At 37.0% G+C, this 18,828-nt stretch overlaps 1 protein-coding gene and 1 long non-coding RNA gene across 3 annotated transcripts in view; one reads left to right on the top strand and one right to left on the bottom strand.

The window, feature by feature from the left end:
- LOC123238200 overlaps positions 1 to 18,828 on the top strand; it is a 125,383-nt gene that overhangs the window by 35,301 nt on the left and 71,254 nt on the right. The gene's annotated exons all lie outside the window — the stretch shown is intronic.
- The window catches only part of CDH20 (cadherin 20), a 111,756-nt gene that overhangs the window by 41,547 nt on the left and 51,381 nt on the right, over positions 1 to 18,828 (bottom strand). The window contains exons 5-7 of the mRNA XM_044665640.1: positions 17,666 to 17,833; positions 10,920 to 11,107; positions 1,494 to 1,747 (exon numbers count right to left, since the gene is read on the bottom strand). Of these exons, the coding sequence (XP_044521575.1) occupies positions 1,494 to 1,747; positions 10,920 to 11,107; positions 17,666 to 17,833 (610 nt within the window). The remainder of the gene's footprint in view (positions 1 to 1,493; positions 1,748 to 10,919; positions 11,108 to 17,665; positions 17,834 to 18,828) is intronic.

The raw sequence follows: 18,828 nt of genomic DNA, 5'->3' as shown, positions 1-18,828 counted from the left end.
TTTGAGAATCGTTTGGCTCTTTTCGAGGTCAGTAACAAACTGCATATGGTGTATAGGAAACAGCCGTGTTCACAAAGAGGCAGATTTTCAACTCAAATACAGACATTCCTTAGTGAGAGACTACCCTGTTCAATATTGATACCAAACATTTTCATTGAGATGTAAACTGGTGCCAGGTGGGGAAAGCAGCCTGGTAACCAATAGAGAATTTGACAGAGCAGAGGAGGTTTAAAATGAGCTAACTGCTCTAATGCCCCAAATTCATTTTCCTGTATTGTGGGCTTCAACAATTAACATGGCAGATGGCCTCAAACATCTTCAAAATACTGGTCTTTTGTGTGAAGCCTCAGAGACTTGGCAATTGCCTTTGGAAAGCCGATGTGTCATTCTGTTCATCAGCTGTTTGGAGTTTTGTTCCAGGTCTGACGTGAAACCTTCTCAATCCCCATGCAACTCTCTAGTCCTATAACTCTCAGAGCACATGTAGATTTACATTGGTAGAGGGAATTTCCTAACTGGGAGTTCTCTACAGTAAAGAAAATACAGGTTGTATTTCCCATTCCCCAGAAAATGATTCGCCTAGTTAGGTTTGGAGAGGGCCAAATATATGTTTGAAATAAAATAAGGAGCTTTGGTAGACTTTAAAGTGCTATTTAACTCATATCATTACTACATTATCTCATTTGATACTAACAATATCTAGTATTTATCTCTTATTTTAAGGTTTGCAAATTGCTTTATAAATTTGATCCTTTAAACAACTCTGGAAGATAGGTGCTATTATTATTATTATTATTATTATTATTCCTATTTTTCAGATGAGGAAACTAAGGCATACAAGCTTGAGTGATTTGCTCAGGGTCATACAGCTTGAAAATGTTTCAAATTGGATATGAATTCAGGTCTTTCCATCTCCATACTCTGTTCTTTATCCCCCTGAGCTGCCACTCAAAACAACTCTACAAGAGAGAGAGTTCAAACAGTATTACATTATTACAAGATATTCACCTGATGGTTGAATAAACTAAGGCCAAGAATAGTAAAAAATGATAAATATAATATAATAAAAATGGTAAATAGAAGCAATAAACAGTAAAACGACAGAAAGAAAACTCAGGGCCATGCAGCTCATAACCAGTTCAAATCACTTCTTTTTTCTAACTCAAAATTCTGTGTTCTTTTGACTCTTTCATGCCTGTAACTGACTCTTGAAAGGAGTGTTTGGTAAGAAGATTGTGCTGCCATGTCTGGATTATAGCTGTATATTCAGACTGTTCATTGACAATGGACATGGTTTACAGGTGAGTTTCCAAGATGATATAGAGTCATATGATTTCAAACAGAAGAAATGAGAAAAAGGGACATATTTAGGGAGTGAAGGAAATGGGGAAGGACAGAAAGGGGCAGAAGTGGGAAGAAGTGTTTATGCTCAGTACATACAAGAAAGGGGTAGATTCCAGGATATGGGAAGAGGATGAAATCTGCGGAAAAACCTGATTGAGTTGTTGGTCACATCTGGGTCCTTGGCAGAAATGATCTGTATGGTGGTTCCAATCTCCACATCTTCAGGCACCTCCACAAAATAAAAGCCAGGATCAAATACAGGTGGTTCATCTACGTCTTCCACGCTGATGTGTACTGTGGTTGTATCTTGGAAAGGGCCCAGGTTCAGAAAACGAACTTCCAGGTGGGCATTGGCCCCCTCTACTTTTAAAGTGTAGCTTTTCTTGCTTTCAAAACTCAGTGGCTGAAAAGGGATTACAAGGGACACACAATTAACTACTTGAACATATGCCAGATGTCTAATGGTCTGTCTCTAATGATGGTTGATAAAAAAAAAAAGCCTCAATTTTTACAACAGGTCTGGAAAATGAAAGACTATATCTCTGTACTCTTGCCTTTCTTTTTCCTAGAGCAGTGATGGCAAACCTTTTAGAGACTATGTGCTTCCTCCTGCCCCTTCCCCCAACTTTGTAGAGTGCCCTGGCCCCCAGAAACTGAATGCTGTATTCTCCTGCCCCACTTAATCCTAGACAGGGTAGGAAAAAGTGAGAGGAGTGGCCTGAGCATTCTGCTCAGGTAAGGGAGTAAGAAGTTCTTCCATTGGGCTGCTGGGAAGAGGGGCAGAGAGGTGCAGTGGAGAGGGGGGGTCAAGCAGCTCTGCTGGAGTCCCTCTGTCTTTTTAGTAACTAACTCTGGCTGGTGATGGTGTGTGCCCAAAGAAAGGTCTCTGTGTGCCATCTTTGGCACATATGCCATAGGTTCGCCATCCCAGTCCTAGAGTATAAACTCGGGTTCATTCCAGGTACCTTGGATATGGAAGGTAGGGAAGAGGGTAGGTCTTGGGATTATTAACTGTCAAAAGAGTTTACCAATTAAAAATATTTTAGGTAAATTTTTATACATTTATTTTTGTAGTATCTCATATGAAAGCCATGGGGCACCGACATGAATATTTACTAACATTTAAATTCACAGAGTTATATCTGGAAGGGATCTTTGAGATGATCTTCTTCAACCCCATCATTTCATAGATGAGAAAACTATAGCCTAGTGAAGATGACTGGGACAACCAAAATCACACAGCAGATGGTGGAAGAGCTGGAATGAGAACTCAGGTCTCCTGACTCTCAGTCAAATGCTGTGGTTCCGCCCCCCCCCCCCCAGATAACAAATTTACTTTGAGTTTCTAAAGTGATTATTTTATACGAAGTACTGCTTTTCTTCCTCATTTGTATAGTTACTTCTCCAGCTGAGATCTCTCATTTCAAAAGAAATAAAGTTTTTCTGGGGAGAAGACCATAAGTGATATTTGTTTTTGAACAATAATCTGTTTCCTATTTTTCAAACTGGCAAAAATGGGGGCAGTCTCTTTAAAAAGATTAAAATGATCATTATTCCAGAAAGCAACAACAATGCAAATCTTTTATGAAATTAAATCCTGTAAAATAATTATAGAGAATATCAAAGCAATTACATGATAGCTCAAATGTCAGGAGTTAAAGTGCTGATGACTTAATTTCTTCCAGCCCAGCAGCTGTGAGAAGAGAAAATATTTAAACACTTGCTGAAGCTGTTGAGAAAAGCCAAGGAAAATCAGCCCAGCAGAAACTTCTGAATGGATGTGTAGCTTGTTGGAAACAATGTGTTACTTGAGCAATTGGCTTACTTTTATAAAGCAAACCTTAACTAGTTTTGCTTAAACAAAGGAAGAATTACCTTAGAGGGGAAAAGTCAACGCATGCACTAGAGTTGGTTAAAATCACACTGTCAACAACATACTGTTTATTCTCTGAATTCAAGAGGGGAGTAATTAATGAAAGCTTTGCTCATTTGCATGAGTGTGACTAGAACAATTGGGATGTGACATATGGTCCTTTCTACATGGAATATCTATGAGTAGGCTGTCTTCTGGGGCTGCTGTTTGCAAGGAGTGCTATTGTTGACAGTGTTACTACCTCTACTCTGTGGGTGGCTAAACAGTTTTGTTCAAAGTGAGAAACCAGAAGCAAGAGAAGGGAATGAGTATCTAACCACTCAGTAGAGCTCTGCAGACAACATCCATGGGAAATTAGCCCAGCAGAAATTTCTGAATGAATAAATCTGAATGGGATTCTGCATATGGTTGAGATTTTCCAAAACAGCCTAAGCCACAGAGCAGATAATTTGTGTATTGTTATCATCACAGATTTAGAGCTGTGAGGGACCTTATAAGCAGTCACGTAAAAGTCTCATTTTTACAAAGGAAGGTCAGAAAGGTCCAGTGACTTACCCAGGATCATCTAGCTAGTTAGATTAGAGGTAGGATTTGAATTTAGCTCATCCTTCCTAATCTCTTGTTGTTTCCTGTCTTCCTTGGTTTACTTCAAGTCCCCACTAAATCCTACCTTGTATAATAAGTTTTTTACAGTCCTACTTGAAGTTAATGCCTTCCTTCTGTTGATTTTATTGCATTTATTCTATCTCTATGGATTGTACAGATTTGTTTATACATGGTTATCCCCCATTAGACTGTGAGCTCCTTGAGAACTGGGATTATTTTTGCCTCATATTTGCCTATATTATTCGCAGAGCTTAGCATAGCATCTGCCATATAGTTTGCTATTGTTCACTCATTTCATTCTTGTCAGACTCTTTGTAATGAAGTAGGTGAGTCTGGAAACAGATAGAAGTAAACAGATTTGTCTTAGATGTTTGGACCATAGAGTTCTGTGCATGTGCCAGGCTTTGCAAAGTCAGTGCACACAGACCCTTGCAAAACTCCTATCTGTCTTGCTCTCTTCTTCAGCTAACTCATATGGGGTTTTCTTGGCAAAGATACTGAAGTGGTTTGCCGTTTCCTTCTCTAGCTCATTTTACAGATGAGGAAACTGAGACAAACAGGTTTAAGTGACTTGCCCAGGGTCACCCAGCTAGTAAGCATCTGGGTCAAATTTGAACTCAGGTCTTCCTGACTGCAGGTCTGGCATTCTGTGCCACCTTGACCTGTGTGGTCATTGTGCCACCTAGTTGCCACTGACACATAGCATTACTCTAATAAATGCTAGGCGACTAACTAACTGCAGATCCATTGCTCTATACATTATACCACACTGCCTCTTAAGAAACAAAACCTTTGTGAGACTTCATGACTCATATATACCTACTCTTTAAGTGTGTTTTTAAAGAAAATCCTTTTGTTGTATAGTGTAAAAGATGTGATTTGAAATCCACAAGATTTGGATTCCAGTCTTACCTCTGACATTTATTAACTCTGCGATCACTTAATAGTCCTTTAAATACTCTGAGCATCAAATAATTTTCTAAGCCTACAGTTTATAGGCAGCTTAAAATCAGAGATCCTTGATGAATGAACTTTACCACCCTCACATACCCTCAAAAAACCTGCCTCTGTGCAAATGAGTTACTTCCAAATGAGTGCATTCTTCTGTCTTTATCTCTGCCCAACTTATCCCCCATGCCTAGCTTACGCCTCTCTCTTCCATCCTTTGGAACCTCTAGATCTATTCAAATATTGGCTCAAGTACCACATTTTACACAAGGCCCTTCTTAATCCTCCCAGATGTTGGTGCTCCACCTCATCAAAATTATTTTACACATATTTGTGTTTATGTGGTTTCCCCTGAGTAGGGTCAATTTTGTCTTTGCCCCTCTAGTGCCAAGCACAGATTAAGTACTAGTAAATCCTTGTTGAATTAAATTAAATTTCAGAGCATGAATTTAGACCTGGAAGTAATGTTAGAGATCATTGAATCCAACCTTCTCATTTTACAGATGAAGAAACTGAGGCACAGATTGAGTTCCATGCCTCAGTTCATCCAACTAAAAAAATAGATGAGGTAACATTTAAGCCTCATTTATCTTAACTCTGGGTAGCTAGGTGGCACAGGGGATAGAGTACCTGACTTAGAATAAGGAAGACCTGAGTTCAAATCTGGCTTCAGACATTTACAAGCTGTATGTCCCCTGGCAAGTCATTTAACCTTGTTTGTTTCAGTTTACTCATCTGTCAAATGAGAAGGAAAAAGATATGACAAATCATTCTAGTATCTCTGCCAAGAAAACCCCAAATGGGGTCATGAAAAGTTGGACACGAGTGAAAATGACTGAACAGCATTTTGGCTCCAATTTCAGTGCTTTATCTGCTATACCATTTTGCCTTTAAATGAGGTAATAAGGTAGAGCAAGGTACAAAGTAAAATGAAAACTAGGAAGGAATACAGTGAATTAGTCTTAGACTGACAAATTCAATGTGTATTACATGGGCCACAGAATTTCATTTTGAAATAGATGCCTGACAACAGATAGTATAGATGGAGCTAAGTTCAGATCTTGGCCCTGTCATTGACCTGATGTTTGATTCTGTGAAAATAACTTGATTTGACAGAACAATTTAGCCATCGATAAAATGTGAAAAATAGAAATAATATGCAGTGTGCCTATCTCGTAGGTTTCTTGTGGGTATTGAACGGGATGGTGTATGTGAAAACTCTCTGGAAATAGTAGAGTACCAAATAATCATATGTTAATGATGAATGACATATTTTAGCCACTATAATCCTTTATGGTGAATAACTATATCAGTAATACAAAAAACTTCTTGTCCATTCCTCATGGTTGATGAAGAAAGCATACTTACTTCCTATTTTTGCCTCTTGTTCTCCATGTGAAAAAAGAATAAATAGCTCAAAATGTTTATACTTCTAATGGAGAATATGTCCTTCCTTGGCCTCCATTTTCTCATAAGTCAAATTGAGAATGTGAGAATGTGTGAACAGATGAACTCTGAAGTCCCTTTTAGCACCAACATTTTATAATACTCTGATTCTACAAAGAAGTGGTTGCAAACTGGGAAAAGGCCAGTGCTATCCTCTTCTTTAAAATGAGTTCAAAATGTTGGACTGCGAAGTGATTCTGGGTACAACTTAACTTTGGTATTTGTAAAATGTTGTTAATCATCAGTTAAATGATGATTCACACCTCAAGAAAAGTATGAGGTACCAGCCAGGAATAAGTGAGTCTTTACAAAGAAGAGGCAATCTAATAAGAGCAATTCGATTTCTTATTTTGGAAAAGTGACAATCTTTGAAGACAAGTGGGAAACAATTGATGAATTGAAACTCTATTTCAGGAAGGTTTTTGGCTCTGTTCCATGGAATGTTTAAAAAAAACACAACAAAACCCTTACTTTCAGTCTTAGAATCAATACCATGTATTGGTTCCAAGGCAAGAGAAGAGTAATAAGGGCTAGACAATGGGGGTTAAGTGACTTGCCCAGGGTCACACAGCTTGGAAGTGTCTTGAGCCAGTTTTGAACCCAGGACCTCCTTTCTCTGTGACTAGCTCTCAATCTACTGAGCTACCTAGATTCCTTCTATTGGTATGCTTTTAATAACATAAGATATGCGCTACAATCTAGGGGTAGGATCTGAGTTCAGAAATAGCTAAAATGTTATTTGTGAGTTACATGATCAAATTGAGGCAATAATTTTGACAATGAAGCCAAGTTAGGATGAACTGACAAAACCTCAACATATAGGAAAAGAATTAAAAGTGGCTTTCACAGATTTGATACATGTTTTATCAAAATAAGGATGAGACTTCATAACGTCTCAAAAACAGATAATCCATTGTCTCATCTGATGTTGATATTGTCTTGCTTGAAACTAAGAGGATAGTAAGAGGTAAAGCTACATAGCACAGTGGATAGAGTACAAGGCTTGAAGTTAGGAAGACCTGAGTTCAAATGTGACCTCAGACACTTATTAGCTATGCAACCTCAGGCAAATCACGTAACCCTGTTTGTCTCAGTTTGCTTATCTGTAAAATGAGCTGGAGAAGGAAATGGCAGCCAAGAAAAGCCCAAATGGGGTTGTGAAGAGTCAGGTATAACTGAAAATAAATGATATCACTAAAAGAGGTGAGAAAAGATTACCATTTAATGTGTCTTTCAGCTCTAGGATAATGTTTTTTTCCTTAAAACTGAAGATGTTTTATGATACTTTGATAGAAAGATGAATATAATTTTGTTAGAGAATTACAGAATTTGAGTGTTGGAAGGGGCATCAGAAGCTCTCTAGACCGTCACATACCATGAAAAGAAGCCCCTCTACAACATACCCTTAAAAGAGGTCATTCAACATCAGCTTTAAGACTTCCAATAAGGTCTAACCCCTTCTTCATCAGGCAATCCATTCCACATTTGGGAAGCTCTAAGTATCAGAAATTATTTCCATTCATCAAACTTAGATTTTCAATGTCTAAACATTGTTCCTAGTTCTATAGAGTAGAAAAAAAGCAAAAATCTAGCTATCCTTCCCTATTATATACTCATGAAATTAATTTTCTGAACTGAAGCTTAAAGACTACCTACAGTAATGCTTATTAACTGTCATATTATTAGATATAGTCCATTTTCTTTCCCAATTGAGGGTTTTTCACATTCTCACTCCAGCATGCAAGATGTTCAGTATTCTGTCTAGCTATGTGTCTCTACATTTGACAAGCCTTGTCATATGCCTGATCCAAGAATGCAGTATTGAGAGTCTGGAGACCCGAGTTCCAATTCTGGCACTGTAACTTAATAACTGTGTGGCCTTGGTCAAGTCACCTTACTTCAATATTTCCTTATCATTAAAATGAAGGCGTAGGATTTGGTGATTTCCAAAATCTCTTCCAGGTCAAAATCTTTGATTCTCTATTCAAAAGCTCAAGACCAAGGGGGCAGCTGGGTAGCTCAGTGAATTGAGAGCCAGGCCTAGAGACCAGAGGTCCTAGGTTCAAATCCGGCCTCAGACACTTCCCAACTGTGTGACCCTGGGCAAGTCACTTGACCCCCATTGCCTACCCTTACCACTCTTCCACACAGAAGTTAAGGATTTAAAACTAAAAAAAAAAAAAAAAAAAAAAAAAAAAAAAAAAAAAAAAGCTCAAGACCAAGCACAAATACCTGTTACACTCGTCTGGAGATGTCCATCCAAACTAACTTCTAAATATTAAGAGCTGCTCTTTGTATCTGGATATTCAACTATTTTTTAATATACTTAATTCATTAATGCCAGGGCTGCCATTCTTCATCTCTTCCAAAAGAATATTATGAGACTTTGCCAAATGCTGGGCTGAAATTTAGGTCTATAACAGCATTCTTCTGTGGTACCAATACAGCTAGTAAGCTTTTCATGAAAGGCAACGAGGTCAGTCTCCCTCCATGCTGACCTGCTCTGGATGAAGTGATCTGTGCCCACCATTTTTCTTTTTTGCTGTTGAATAACTATGTCTTCTAGAAGTTTCTTTGAAGGACATTTACCCGAGTCTCTTACTTTTCAAGGATAACATAATTTGAAATACAGAAAGTGAATTTTATTAGTCTCTAATTGGTAAATGAAGGAAACTTTTATACTCATCTGGTGTGATCTCAAGGAACTTTTTGGATTGTTTTCTTGGACCTGACCTGTGATATCATTAGTATACCAAGTTCTAGGTGAGAATTTCTTTTACTACCAATGCAAATTGGCACCTCTCTGAAACTTCTAGGATTAGAGAGTTGCTTGGGGGCACAGAGAGGTTAATTGACTTACCTAGGGTCACACAGCCAGTATGTGGCAGAGACAGGTCTTGAACCCAGGTCTCCCTGATTCATAGGCCAGCTCTCTATCCACTTCACCACATTAATTAAATGTTTTAATTAACTGAGAGTTGCCATATATGAGGTGTGATTATACGGTAATGAAGCAGATTCTACAAGTCACAAATGAAAAAGAGTCTAATTACTTTATAGCTCCAGACATGCATTACCAATTTTCAAAGAATTAGAAGAGAATAAAATACCCTGATACTAAAATCATACTCAACATTTCCTCGGTGATGCAGAAGGTATTTCAGGTTCTTGCAAAACCTCAGTATCATCGTTTTGAACAACAATTATCATAGTATAAATATAAATTTCAGGCTGTTTAGTAGCCATTTCTAATTGTCAGAAAATTGGATAAATCAGCTTTTGCTCTTACTGGCTCCACCATAGTCTATCTGTCTGCATATCTGTCTGATTGTTTTTCCCTTACTTGTTCAATTATTTTCCTGCTATGAAGCTATATAAATTCAGTTGATTTTTACTATCTTCTAAACAGAACCACAACTAGCTATTTTTTGCACCTGGGAGAAATATTTGGTGGAAGGCCGAAGAAAAGGTTTAAATGAAAACCTTAAATTAACTCTTAAAGACATATTCATTTGAAGGTGAGGAAAGATCCCAGGATACCTTAAATTAGAAAGTTCTGAATACTCTTTCTGTTCTATTTAAGGACTGGTAAGTACAGCTGAAGCTCTTTATAGTTTGGAGCCTCAGGGACAAGCTCAGATCACCCTGCCCTAGTTATACCTCTGCTTTTAATGCAAGATTCTTTAAGAAGCTCAAACCCTTTAGAAATGAATTTACATGTATTTCAAAACATTTCAAAATAGTATTAGATCAGTGTGGTAAAGTTGGATAGAGAGCTGGCCAAAAGACGTAGGTTCAAGTTCCACCCAGATCTCGTGTATGCTGCCTGAATTTGGGGGGCTAGTCACTCAGAGTTCTCTCAGACCATGAGCTAAAAGGAAGGTGCCGACTTGCACTGTCAAAGGAATTTCTTCACCTGGATGTCACTAGGCTGATGAAATCACAGGTCCAATCCTTATTCCTCCCCTCAAAGAATAATTGATTGAGTTTAAAAAATTAAGAATACATTTTCCTGGCTAATCAAATTTAAAAGTTAAAACCAGAGAGAATTCATCTTCTAGCTTGGGTTCATAGCCTATATTCAGAACCATGCTTTCTTGGGCTCTGTGATATCCTACCTAGAGCTAACAATCACTTAAACAGTCATGTTTGATAAAGCTTCTTCAAGTCTCATTAGCATTTATGGATCTTCAAGTAGCAATTAAAAATCCCCTGCATATTATTTATTGATGCATAAATAATTTTATGGCTCACTTTATTGTTATTTATGGTACACTAGAGTAAAAAATGTGTGCTCTTCAAGTGCAAATATTGATCAAATCATTCACATCATTGGATAATTAAGCAACAAAGATTTTTAAAATGGGTAAAGAGTGAAGTGGGAAATTAGTATGGAGAAATGACATATTTATATACTTTTCTAATGACCTATTACCCTCTGTGTAAAATGAAGACACAACCAATTTTCACGTGTCAGCAAGGAGTAGAGAAATTTTTTTTGTCATAATAGAGCTTTTGCAACATAATCTCATTCATTTCACATTCATTCATTTATTCCTTCATGTCGTTATTGCTACCTACTGCCCAGAGTTGCTGTAAGGAAACTACACCATAAGGCACTATTTAAAGATGAATGATAATGGCCACCAGTTTATATACGTCCACAGGTCAAAACATAATTAGGTAGAAGACTACATGGTACCTTCCTAACTGTTATGATGCCAACTTGGAAACTTGGATCTGTATTGATGTCAAAGGTGTCCAGGCCATCTCCATCTACTATGGTGTACTTCATTTCTGCATTGATTCCTTCATCTAGATCTTTGGCAAATACACGTCCCACTGTAGAACTAACTGGAGCTGATTCCAACACACTCATCTGGTAGTGTTCTGAAAAGAGAGATGGAAAGGGAGAATTGTTGACTAGATGACCATCAAAAAACTCATCACTATTATCTAGAACAGTGATGGGCAAACTACAGCGTGGCCCCCTGAAATATTCTATCTGGCTGCATGACATTATTCCTAATATGACGAATACAATGAGTAGGATACAATACAATGAAAGTTCGAAAGAGTTGTCTTAGAAACAGAATGACAGATGAGCATTTCCTTTCCTTTGGCCCCCTCTTTAAAAAGTTTGACCATCACTGCTCTAGAACAATTCATCATTCATCAAGATATATCATAAAATATAATGTGATGGAATGGTGAGTATAAAGTGTTAGTCTCCCAATTTTTCTTGTTTAGTCATTTCAGTTGTACCCAGCTCTTTATGACTCCACTGGGGTTTTCTTGGCAAAGCTAGTGGACTGATTTGCCATTTCCTTCTCCAATTCATTTTATAGATGAAGAAACTGAGGGAATATGGTTAAGTGACTTGCCCAGGGTGAAACTAGGCAAGTGTCTGATTTCCAGATTTGATCTCAGGAAGATGGATCTTCCTGAATCTAGATCTGGCACTTTACCCACTGGACCACTTTGGCGCACAGTCTCCTAGTTTACCAGCTAATATTTATATAAGGACCAAAGGTTTGCTAAACACTTTTAAATACATTCTTTCACTTGTTGCTTCTGGTTGAGCTTCAAAGACCTGTTGTCAGACTCAGAGTGTTATCAGTATGTCTCAGGAGCTGTGTGACCTTGTTCATGTGTTTTAAATGCTTTGTAGCACAGTTCCTCATTTCTAAAATGATGGCCTCAGACTAAGTGATCTCCATGGTCCTTTCCATCTCTAACATTCTACGAGTTCAACAGCAAATCAATGCACCCCAGAGCTGTAAAAATGAGATGTGTGCAAGCCATCCAAAAATAAACATGCTGTCACAGTAAGTAAAGCAAAGAAGGAAAGAGAAGAGTTGTTATCCCAGAGAGTGTCTCTCACCCCCTTTAAAGTTTAAATGTTTTTGGTCTGGGAAGGATTATCATTATATGTGTCAGTCTTTTAATCCTGATTGAACTTAGAAAGCTTCCCAAATAGCTTTGCCAATATATCAACTGATTCATTAACTGTTTTGGAGAGAACTATAGAAAAGATCTTCAAAACTAACCACTTGTTTGCTCTGCTGACATTACCCACATCTATCTCTCCCCTATGTTTTTTTTAAATAAAACATCATTATTTTATTGATTTCTTGCAATCAAGTACTGCCAACTTGCATTACTCCCATTCACGCACCATTCAAAACAAAGGGCAAATTCCTTGGGCAATTTGTAAATGATGCCTATCATTTTAATACAGCAAACAGAAAGTTACAACTTATGATGCACCCTGATTAATTATGTGGGATGTGTAGGGAAGTGAATAGGATCTTTCTCCTAATGCTAAAGGGCCTGTAAAAGTGCTGGAATAACAACATTAGAGCAGGGCTCCCCAAACTCCAGGTAAATAGAATGCTAACGGAATTGCTCATGCAATAGGGCCCTAATAAATTAGATGCCTATCTTTGGAACAAGTATCTTTTCCTCTGTATTTCAGGATTGGGTCCACATAAAACACCAAGCACAAGAACTGTCATTATGAGAGGATTACATGGTAGTCCCCTGCTAGCATTGACTTGTTCTGTCATCAAAGTAATGCTATCCTTTTCTCCAATATGACATAGATCCCAATCTATGTTGTTATATTTCCAGGCCCATGGATATTTATCTTTGTTAAAATGTTTGGCCTCCAGGAAGCTAAACTTAACAATCTTTATTATTTAATCAGCCACGACTAAGTGATGAAGAAAAATATACAACTGTATTTTCCTAAGAGAATGGTTTTCTTTTCTAAAGCATCTCCCAAATTATAGGAAAGTCTGAATAGAGGGGCCCTGATTATCAGACATTTTGGGGAAAGAAGGTAGCACTAAGCCATTTATTACTCTGTATGAAGAGGATTTAGACCTATCTTTGCCAAATCAAAGCTAGGAGACAGGGGAGAAATGGGTTGCGCCAACAGATACCTGGCTTAGTGATTCCTTCTAGACACTTTAGAAGACGTAGATGAATGAATTATTGTATAGTCAGATTTGGTTGGGGAAATAAGGAAACATCATGCTTCCTACTAGTAAGAATTACATGCATAGTTTATATTATTTTAGAGCTTGAAGGAACTTGTGATATTGTTTCATTTAACCTCCTTTTAGAGAAGAAGCAATAGAATCCCAGGGAAGGTAAGCATTCTGACTAAGGTGAAAAAGGCAGCTGATGGCAAAGCCTTAAGCAGAAATCAGAGTTCTGTTACCCAATCCAGTTTTCCATGGCAACAAATGTACATATCTTTAGATTTGGAGCTTCTTGAGGGCATAGAATGTCTTTTGCCTTTCTTTGTATCCCCAGTACTTGTCATGGGTGCCTTGAGGGTAGTGAGTGCTTAATAAATAAATGTTTATTGGCTGCCAGTTTTTTGACTCATTGACATTATTTGTTTATGAACTGAAATGTTTAAAATTTAAATACATAGTGTATTAGAGCATAAGGGAGGTACAAGGGCTGCTACTTATTTAATTTTTAATATTCAGATAAATAAAATTTAGTGAACTATGGAATGATAAGTTTTCCATTTTTCAATAGCCTACAGTGTGTAGCCATGGATTTTTGAAAGTAGAAAACAAATGTGAATCCCATCAACAATGGGATAAAAAATCAGAATGTTAATGGAGTAGAAGAAATAACTGAAGATAGTTTTAAAGAAGATGGAGCTCACCTGAACTTGGATTTAGCAAATCACAGGAGTAAATAATAATGATGTAAAATAAAGGGAGGAGCCTGCATGGTACAGTGGATAGAGTAGAGGGCCTGGAGTCAGGATTCAAATTTGGCTTCAGACATTAGATATGTGACCCTGAGCAAGCCACTTAACTTTGTTTCAGTTTCCTCATCTGTACATGAGCTGGAGAAGAAAATGTTAAACCATTCTAGTGTCTTTGGCAAGAAAATCCCAAGTGAGGTAGCCAAGACTTGGACACAACTGAAATCACTCAACAATGACAAAAAGGAAAGGGGATTTATGAAGGTAATAATAAAGTCAAAGAAATAATAATATAAAGTACAAAAAAATAAAACATCTGCAAAGTATCAAGAATTCAGGTGAAGAGGAGCTAATATGTGCAGAACACCTGGAAGCACTTAGTCTTATACTTCTTTTGCTGATTTCCATTTTGTCTTTAATGGAACATAATCTGTAGTTTTGCTCTGCCATAACTTTTCCATCAATTATTTGACTTTGAAGAAAATAGAGGTCATGAATGAAATATGTAGAAAACTATTACTAATCTGGGGATCCTTTGATTCCTTTCAGAGGCAGGAATTAGGGAACAGGACTAACTTTAATGTTACTTATTCACTATTATGTTGTTCAGAGATCACTCTTTTAAAGACCAAGTGACTTTGAGAACTGGTCTTTGAGTCAGAAGACCTGATTTGTAACCTTACTTGACACTTATTAGTTGTATGACCTTGAGCAAGTTATTAAAGCTCTTTGGGCTCAGTTCTTTATTTTTAAAGTGGGGATTTTAATAGTACCTACCTCTTTTGGTTGATGATCCAATGAGCCAACAAACAGATAAGTTTTGATTAGTATGAATAATGAATTGTGAATTGGTCAAATATATCCAAATTTGCACTATTCAAAGTTATAATTATCTTAAATATGGTATTTGGTTCCAGCCAAATAAACATATGCTTTGAGAATTATAATAATGTGGCTACTTCAGATAATTCATTATTTGTTCTAATTAGGACTGAAGTGCTACATACAAATACAGTTTATAATTATAATCAACATTATAATCAACAATATTTCCAAGTCATTTAATAATGATCTAAGGTTTTTTGTATTAAACATCCCTCAGCACGTGGGGCCTCCTTGCTCTAGATCAGTGGTTCCCAAACTTTTTTGGCCTACAGCCTCCTTTCCAGAAAAAATATTACTTAGCCTCCTGGAAATTAATTTTTTTTAAATTTCAATAGCAATTAATAGGAAAGATAAATGCACCTGTGGCCATCACTGCCCCCCTGGATTGCTGCAGCACCCACCAGGGTGCGGTGGTGCCCACTTTGGGAATCACTGCTCTAGAGCATACAGTTTTTTTTACAGCCTTCCAACTGTGGAAAATCCCTCCTGCCATGCTGTCCCCCATTTCCCATTGGTAAATTCCACCTAGTGACTCCATTTTGCAGAGGGGCCTAGGCAGGTCAATCTTTATTCCCATTCTGACTTTTTCAATTTTAACACCAAGCCCCAGGGTGGGTACTTTTCCCCACCCTCTACTTTTATAAGTTGCCTTTTCCCAATAGAGTGTAAGCTCCTTAAGGGAAGAGACTGTTTTTCTTTTTGCTTATATCCTTATTTCTTAGCATAGTTCCAGGCATATAAAACTTAATAAAACTTGTTGATTGCCTTCAAGTAGGGCTAGGATTTCCCTTGTAACTACAGCAAAATAAGGTATCTTTACAAAAAAGTTTTATAGTATTTTTCTCACATGTTAGTTTATTTGGATTCATGACAGTCTTCAGAGATGATGTACATTTTGACAAAGACATTATTTGAAAACATGGCTTTGAGATTATATTTGTAAAAACTCTTAGCACAGTGCCTGAAATAATGTTAGGTGTTTAATAGATGTTTGTACCATTCCCAGAAACCCTTAATTTTCATCTTGTCATTCCTTTTTAGTTCATATGTTTAATTGTCTTGTGGAGAGAATCTGAATGCTTATTTGAGTGCTAAGAATCCTTAACTCAAAGCCAGTGTTTCAGATTATGCTCATAGTCTTCTCAACACCATTTTTTTCTTTATCTGACTTCTCTACATATATTATTACTGCCATAATTCTCCTAGTCATTAAAGCTCAAAACATTCCAATCATCTTTAATTCGCTTCTTACTCTTGCCCTACCCCCTTTCCCCCAAGAAGACAAGATCTCTGTTCTTACTCCATCTACCTGGCTTAAGCCTTTATCATTTTATGCCTGGATTATACCAATAGTCTTGATATTCTTATTTCTTAGTTTCTCAATCCAGTCCTTCATGCAAACTGTTTTTAGACTGATCTTTCTAAAACATTGCATTTCATCATGTCACTCCCTTGTAAAATATCCTAGGGTATATAAATGCCTACAAAGTCAAGTCGAAATTCCTTAGCAATCTCCCCCCAATCTAATTATCTATGTACTCACCTTATCAGAGATTGGTTAGCTTATTCTACTTGGTCTTGCTCATTTCTCTGCGGGTCCCCTTCCAGCACTCTCTGGTTCAATGAAACTGACCTTTTTGGTGGTCCTCACACACAATACAACATCCCTCTTCATAGTTTTGCTCTTTGCTTTGTTTCTTTAAAACTTTCCTTAAGCCATACCATCAATATGAAGCCCTTTTCAGCTTTCTGTTGTCCTCCTCCATCATGCATCCTCCAGATTTATGCCCCATCTCCCAGAAACTTTTACATTCCGAAAGATTACTTTAACCCTGGAATTCACATCTAAGAAGGACCCTTCTGTCCATCCCTCTGATTGGTTGATTTCTTCCAGAATCTCTAACTAAGGGGGGCATCCAGGCCAGTCATTAAGTTATTTCCCATCAGGCCCCATTATGGGCCTCTCCATCATACCCTCTCAAGCCAGGTATTACCTCTGTTCCTCCTTTCTAGCTTGCCTTTTTATATGTTTTTCCTACATTAGAATATAAGCATGGGATGTCTTTCCTTTAGCTTATATTTGTATTTCCAGTGATTAGCACAGTGCCTGACACAGAACTGGTACTTAATAAATCCTTGACTGACTCCACCAAAAATGACCTTGGTTTATTTTGTATGTATTCATTCGTGTATGTATTCATATGTATTCATTTATGAATGTATTCATTTGGTACGCATTTATTATTTTGTACGTATTCATTTATTTTGCATGTATGTGTATATATATACACATATATATATACATATATATATATATATTGTCTTCATAATAGAAAGCAAGCTCCTTGATAGAAAGGAATGCTTCATTTCTGTCTTAGAATCCTCAGGACCCAGTATAATACCTAGTAAATAGTAGGAAGTTAATAAAAATTTGTTAATTGATAGATCAATCCCATAAATTTTCTACTGTATCCCATAGGAACTACTCCCTTTCCCCCATGTCTATTTTAGTCCTTCCTGTTCTTCAATCCCCCCATTCACATTATATCTTCCTGGCGAAGTAATCACTCTTTTAAATGCCTATAGTATATGTGATCTATCATATTGCAATATTCTGTATATCATGCTATTATATCAGGCCATATCATGATATCCTACCTATGTTGTTATAGTATACATTGTATTGTGTTGTATTGTGCCATATCATGTCATGTTATATCTGAGTTTAATGAAAAACTGGGAAGAGCGCTGAAATTTCTTGAGAGATCTGATTTTCACTTCAGTATTGCTTAACGTGGAATCTACAAGCACATTTCATATATACTCACTCTGTGGAAATCGGGGTGGATTATCATTGACATCGGAAAGGGTAATGTTGACTGTGGTTGTTCCAGCTAATCCCCCAAGCTGTCCTCCCATATCCTTGGCTTGTATAATCACTTCATAGTATTCTTTTGCTTCTCTGTCCATGTTCATAAGTGCTGTCCTAATTACACCTGCAGGATAGCAAAAAGTCTGTTCTTAAGAAAGCAAATTGTAAATCTCAATCTTGTTTCAAAAGAAATAGTCCTTAGGTCATGTATTTGGGTACTAAATCAAGATGGAAATCACTCACATTCCTGAAGCATCAGTTAATAAGTGTTATTGAATTCATCCCCAGATATTTCAGCAAAGTCAGTGTCAAATTAGACCTTCTCCTTTTGGCCACATTACTAAAAAGGAACATGAGGTGGCAGCAGCACTTCTCTTATGGTCCCAGGAAGCTGAAACCAATACATTTAATGCTTATTCTGATTTACCAAAGAACTAGAACTTTTGGTCATAAGAATAAAGCATTAGAGAATTACTTGGCTCTGGACTTTTAGAAAATTCCTCCACCCTTTTTCCAAGCTTGAAGATCTTCATACTAAAAATGTCCTCCTCTTTAATTAACCTATTCTTGCTTTGCTGCTTCCAGAACACTTGCTCAATCCACAGGAAAGCGAGGCTGGGATTAGGGAAAGATTTTTGTTTTGTTTTTACTTATTCCTATTTTGCTTTTTTCTGCTCGCTTTTACATTAATGTGGTACTACATTCAGCAAATTTGAGACATGAAGGATGCTCTATAAATTGTTTATTTTGAATATGTGTAAAAGATAAATCTCTCCAAACAACAACACAAAAGCTGTGGAATAACTTGGGTTTAATTTAAGAAAGAAATGGGATTGAAATCAAGATGCATTGGAATGTTTTTTTTTATCCCATTATGGATCTATTACATAACAGTGGCCAATAATGAATTGGAAAATATTGTCTCTCTGTTCATTTGAAAGCCTACGTATGGATATGAAAGAAAGATGAAAGGTCTATTCATTTCAAGATTTATACTCTCATTCTTTGTGACTAAATAATATTTTTACATGGAAAAGGAAAGGAAAAGTTTCTAGTTTGATGCTTATAATATTCACATTGGATCATATTGGTAACTTCCATAAGTGAAATATGTTGACT

The sequence above is a fragment of the Gracilinanus agilis genome, chromosome 1 (genome assembly GCF_016433145.1).
Source record: "Gracilinanus agilis isolate LMUSP501 chromosome 1, AgileGrace, whole genome shotgun sequence".
Classification (NCBI taxonomy): Eukaryota; Metazoa; Chordata; class Mammalia; order Didelphimorphia; family Didelphidae; genus Gracilinanus; species Gracilinanus agilis.
Note: the sequence above shows the minus strand (reverse complement) of the source record. Positions and strands in the feature narration are given on the sequence as shown.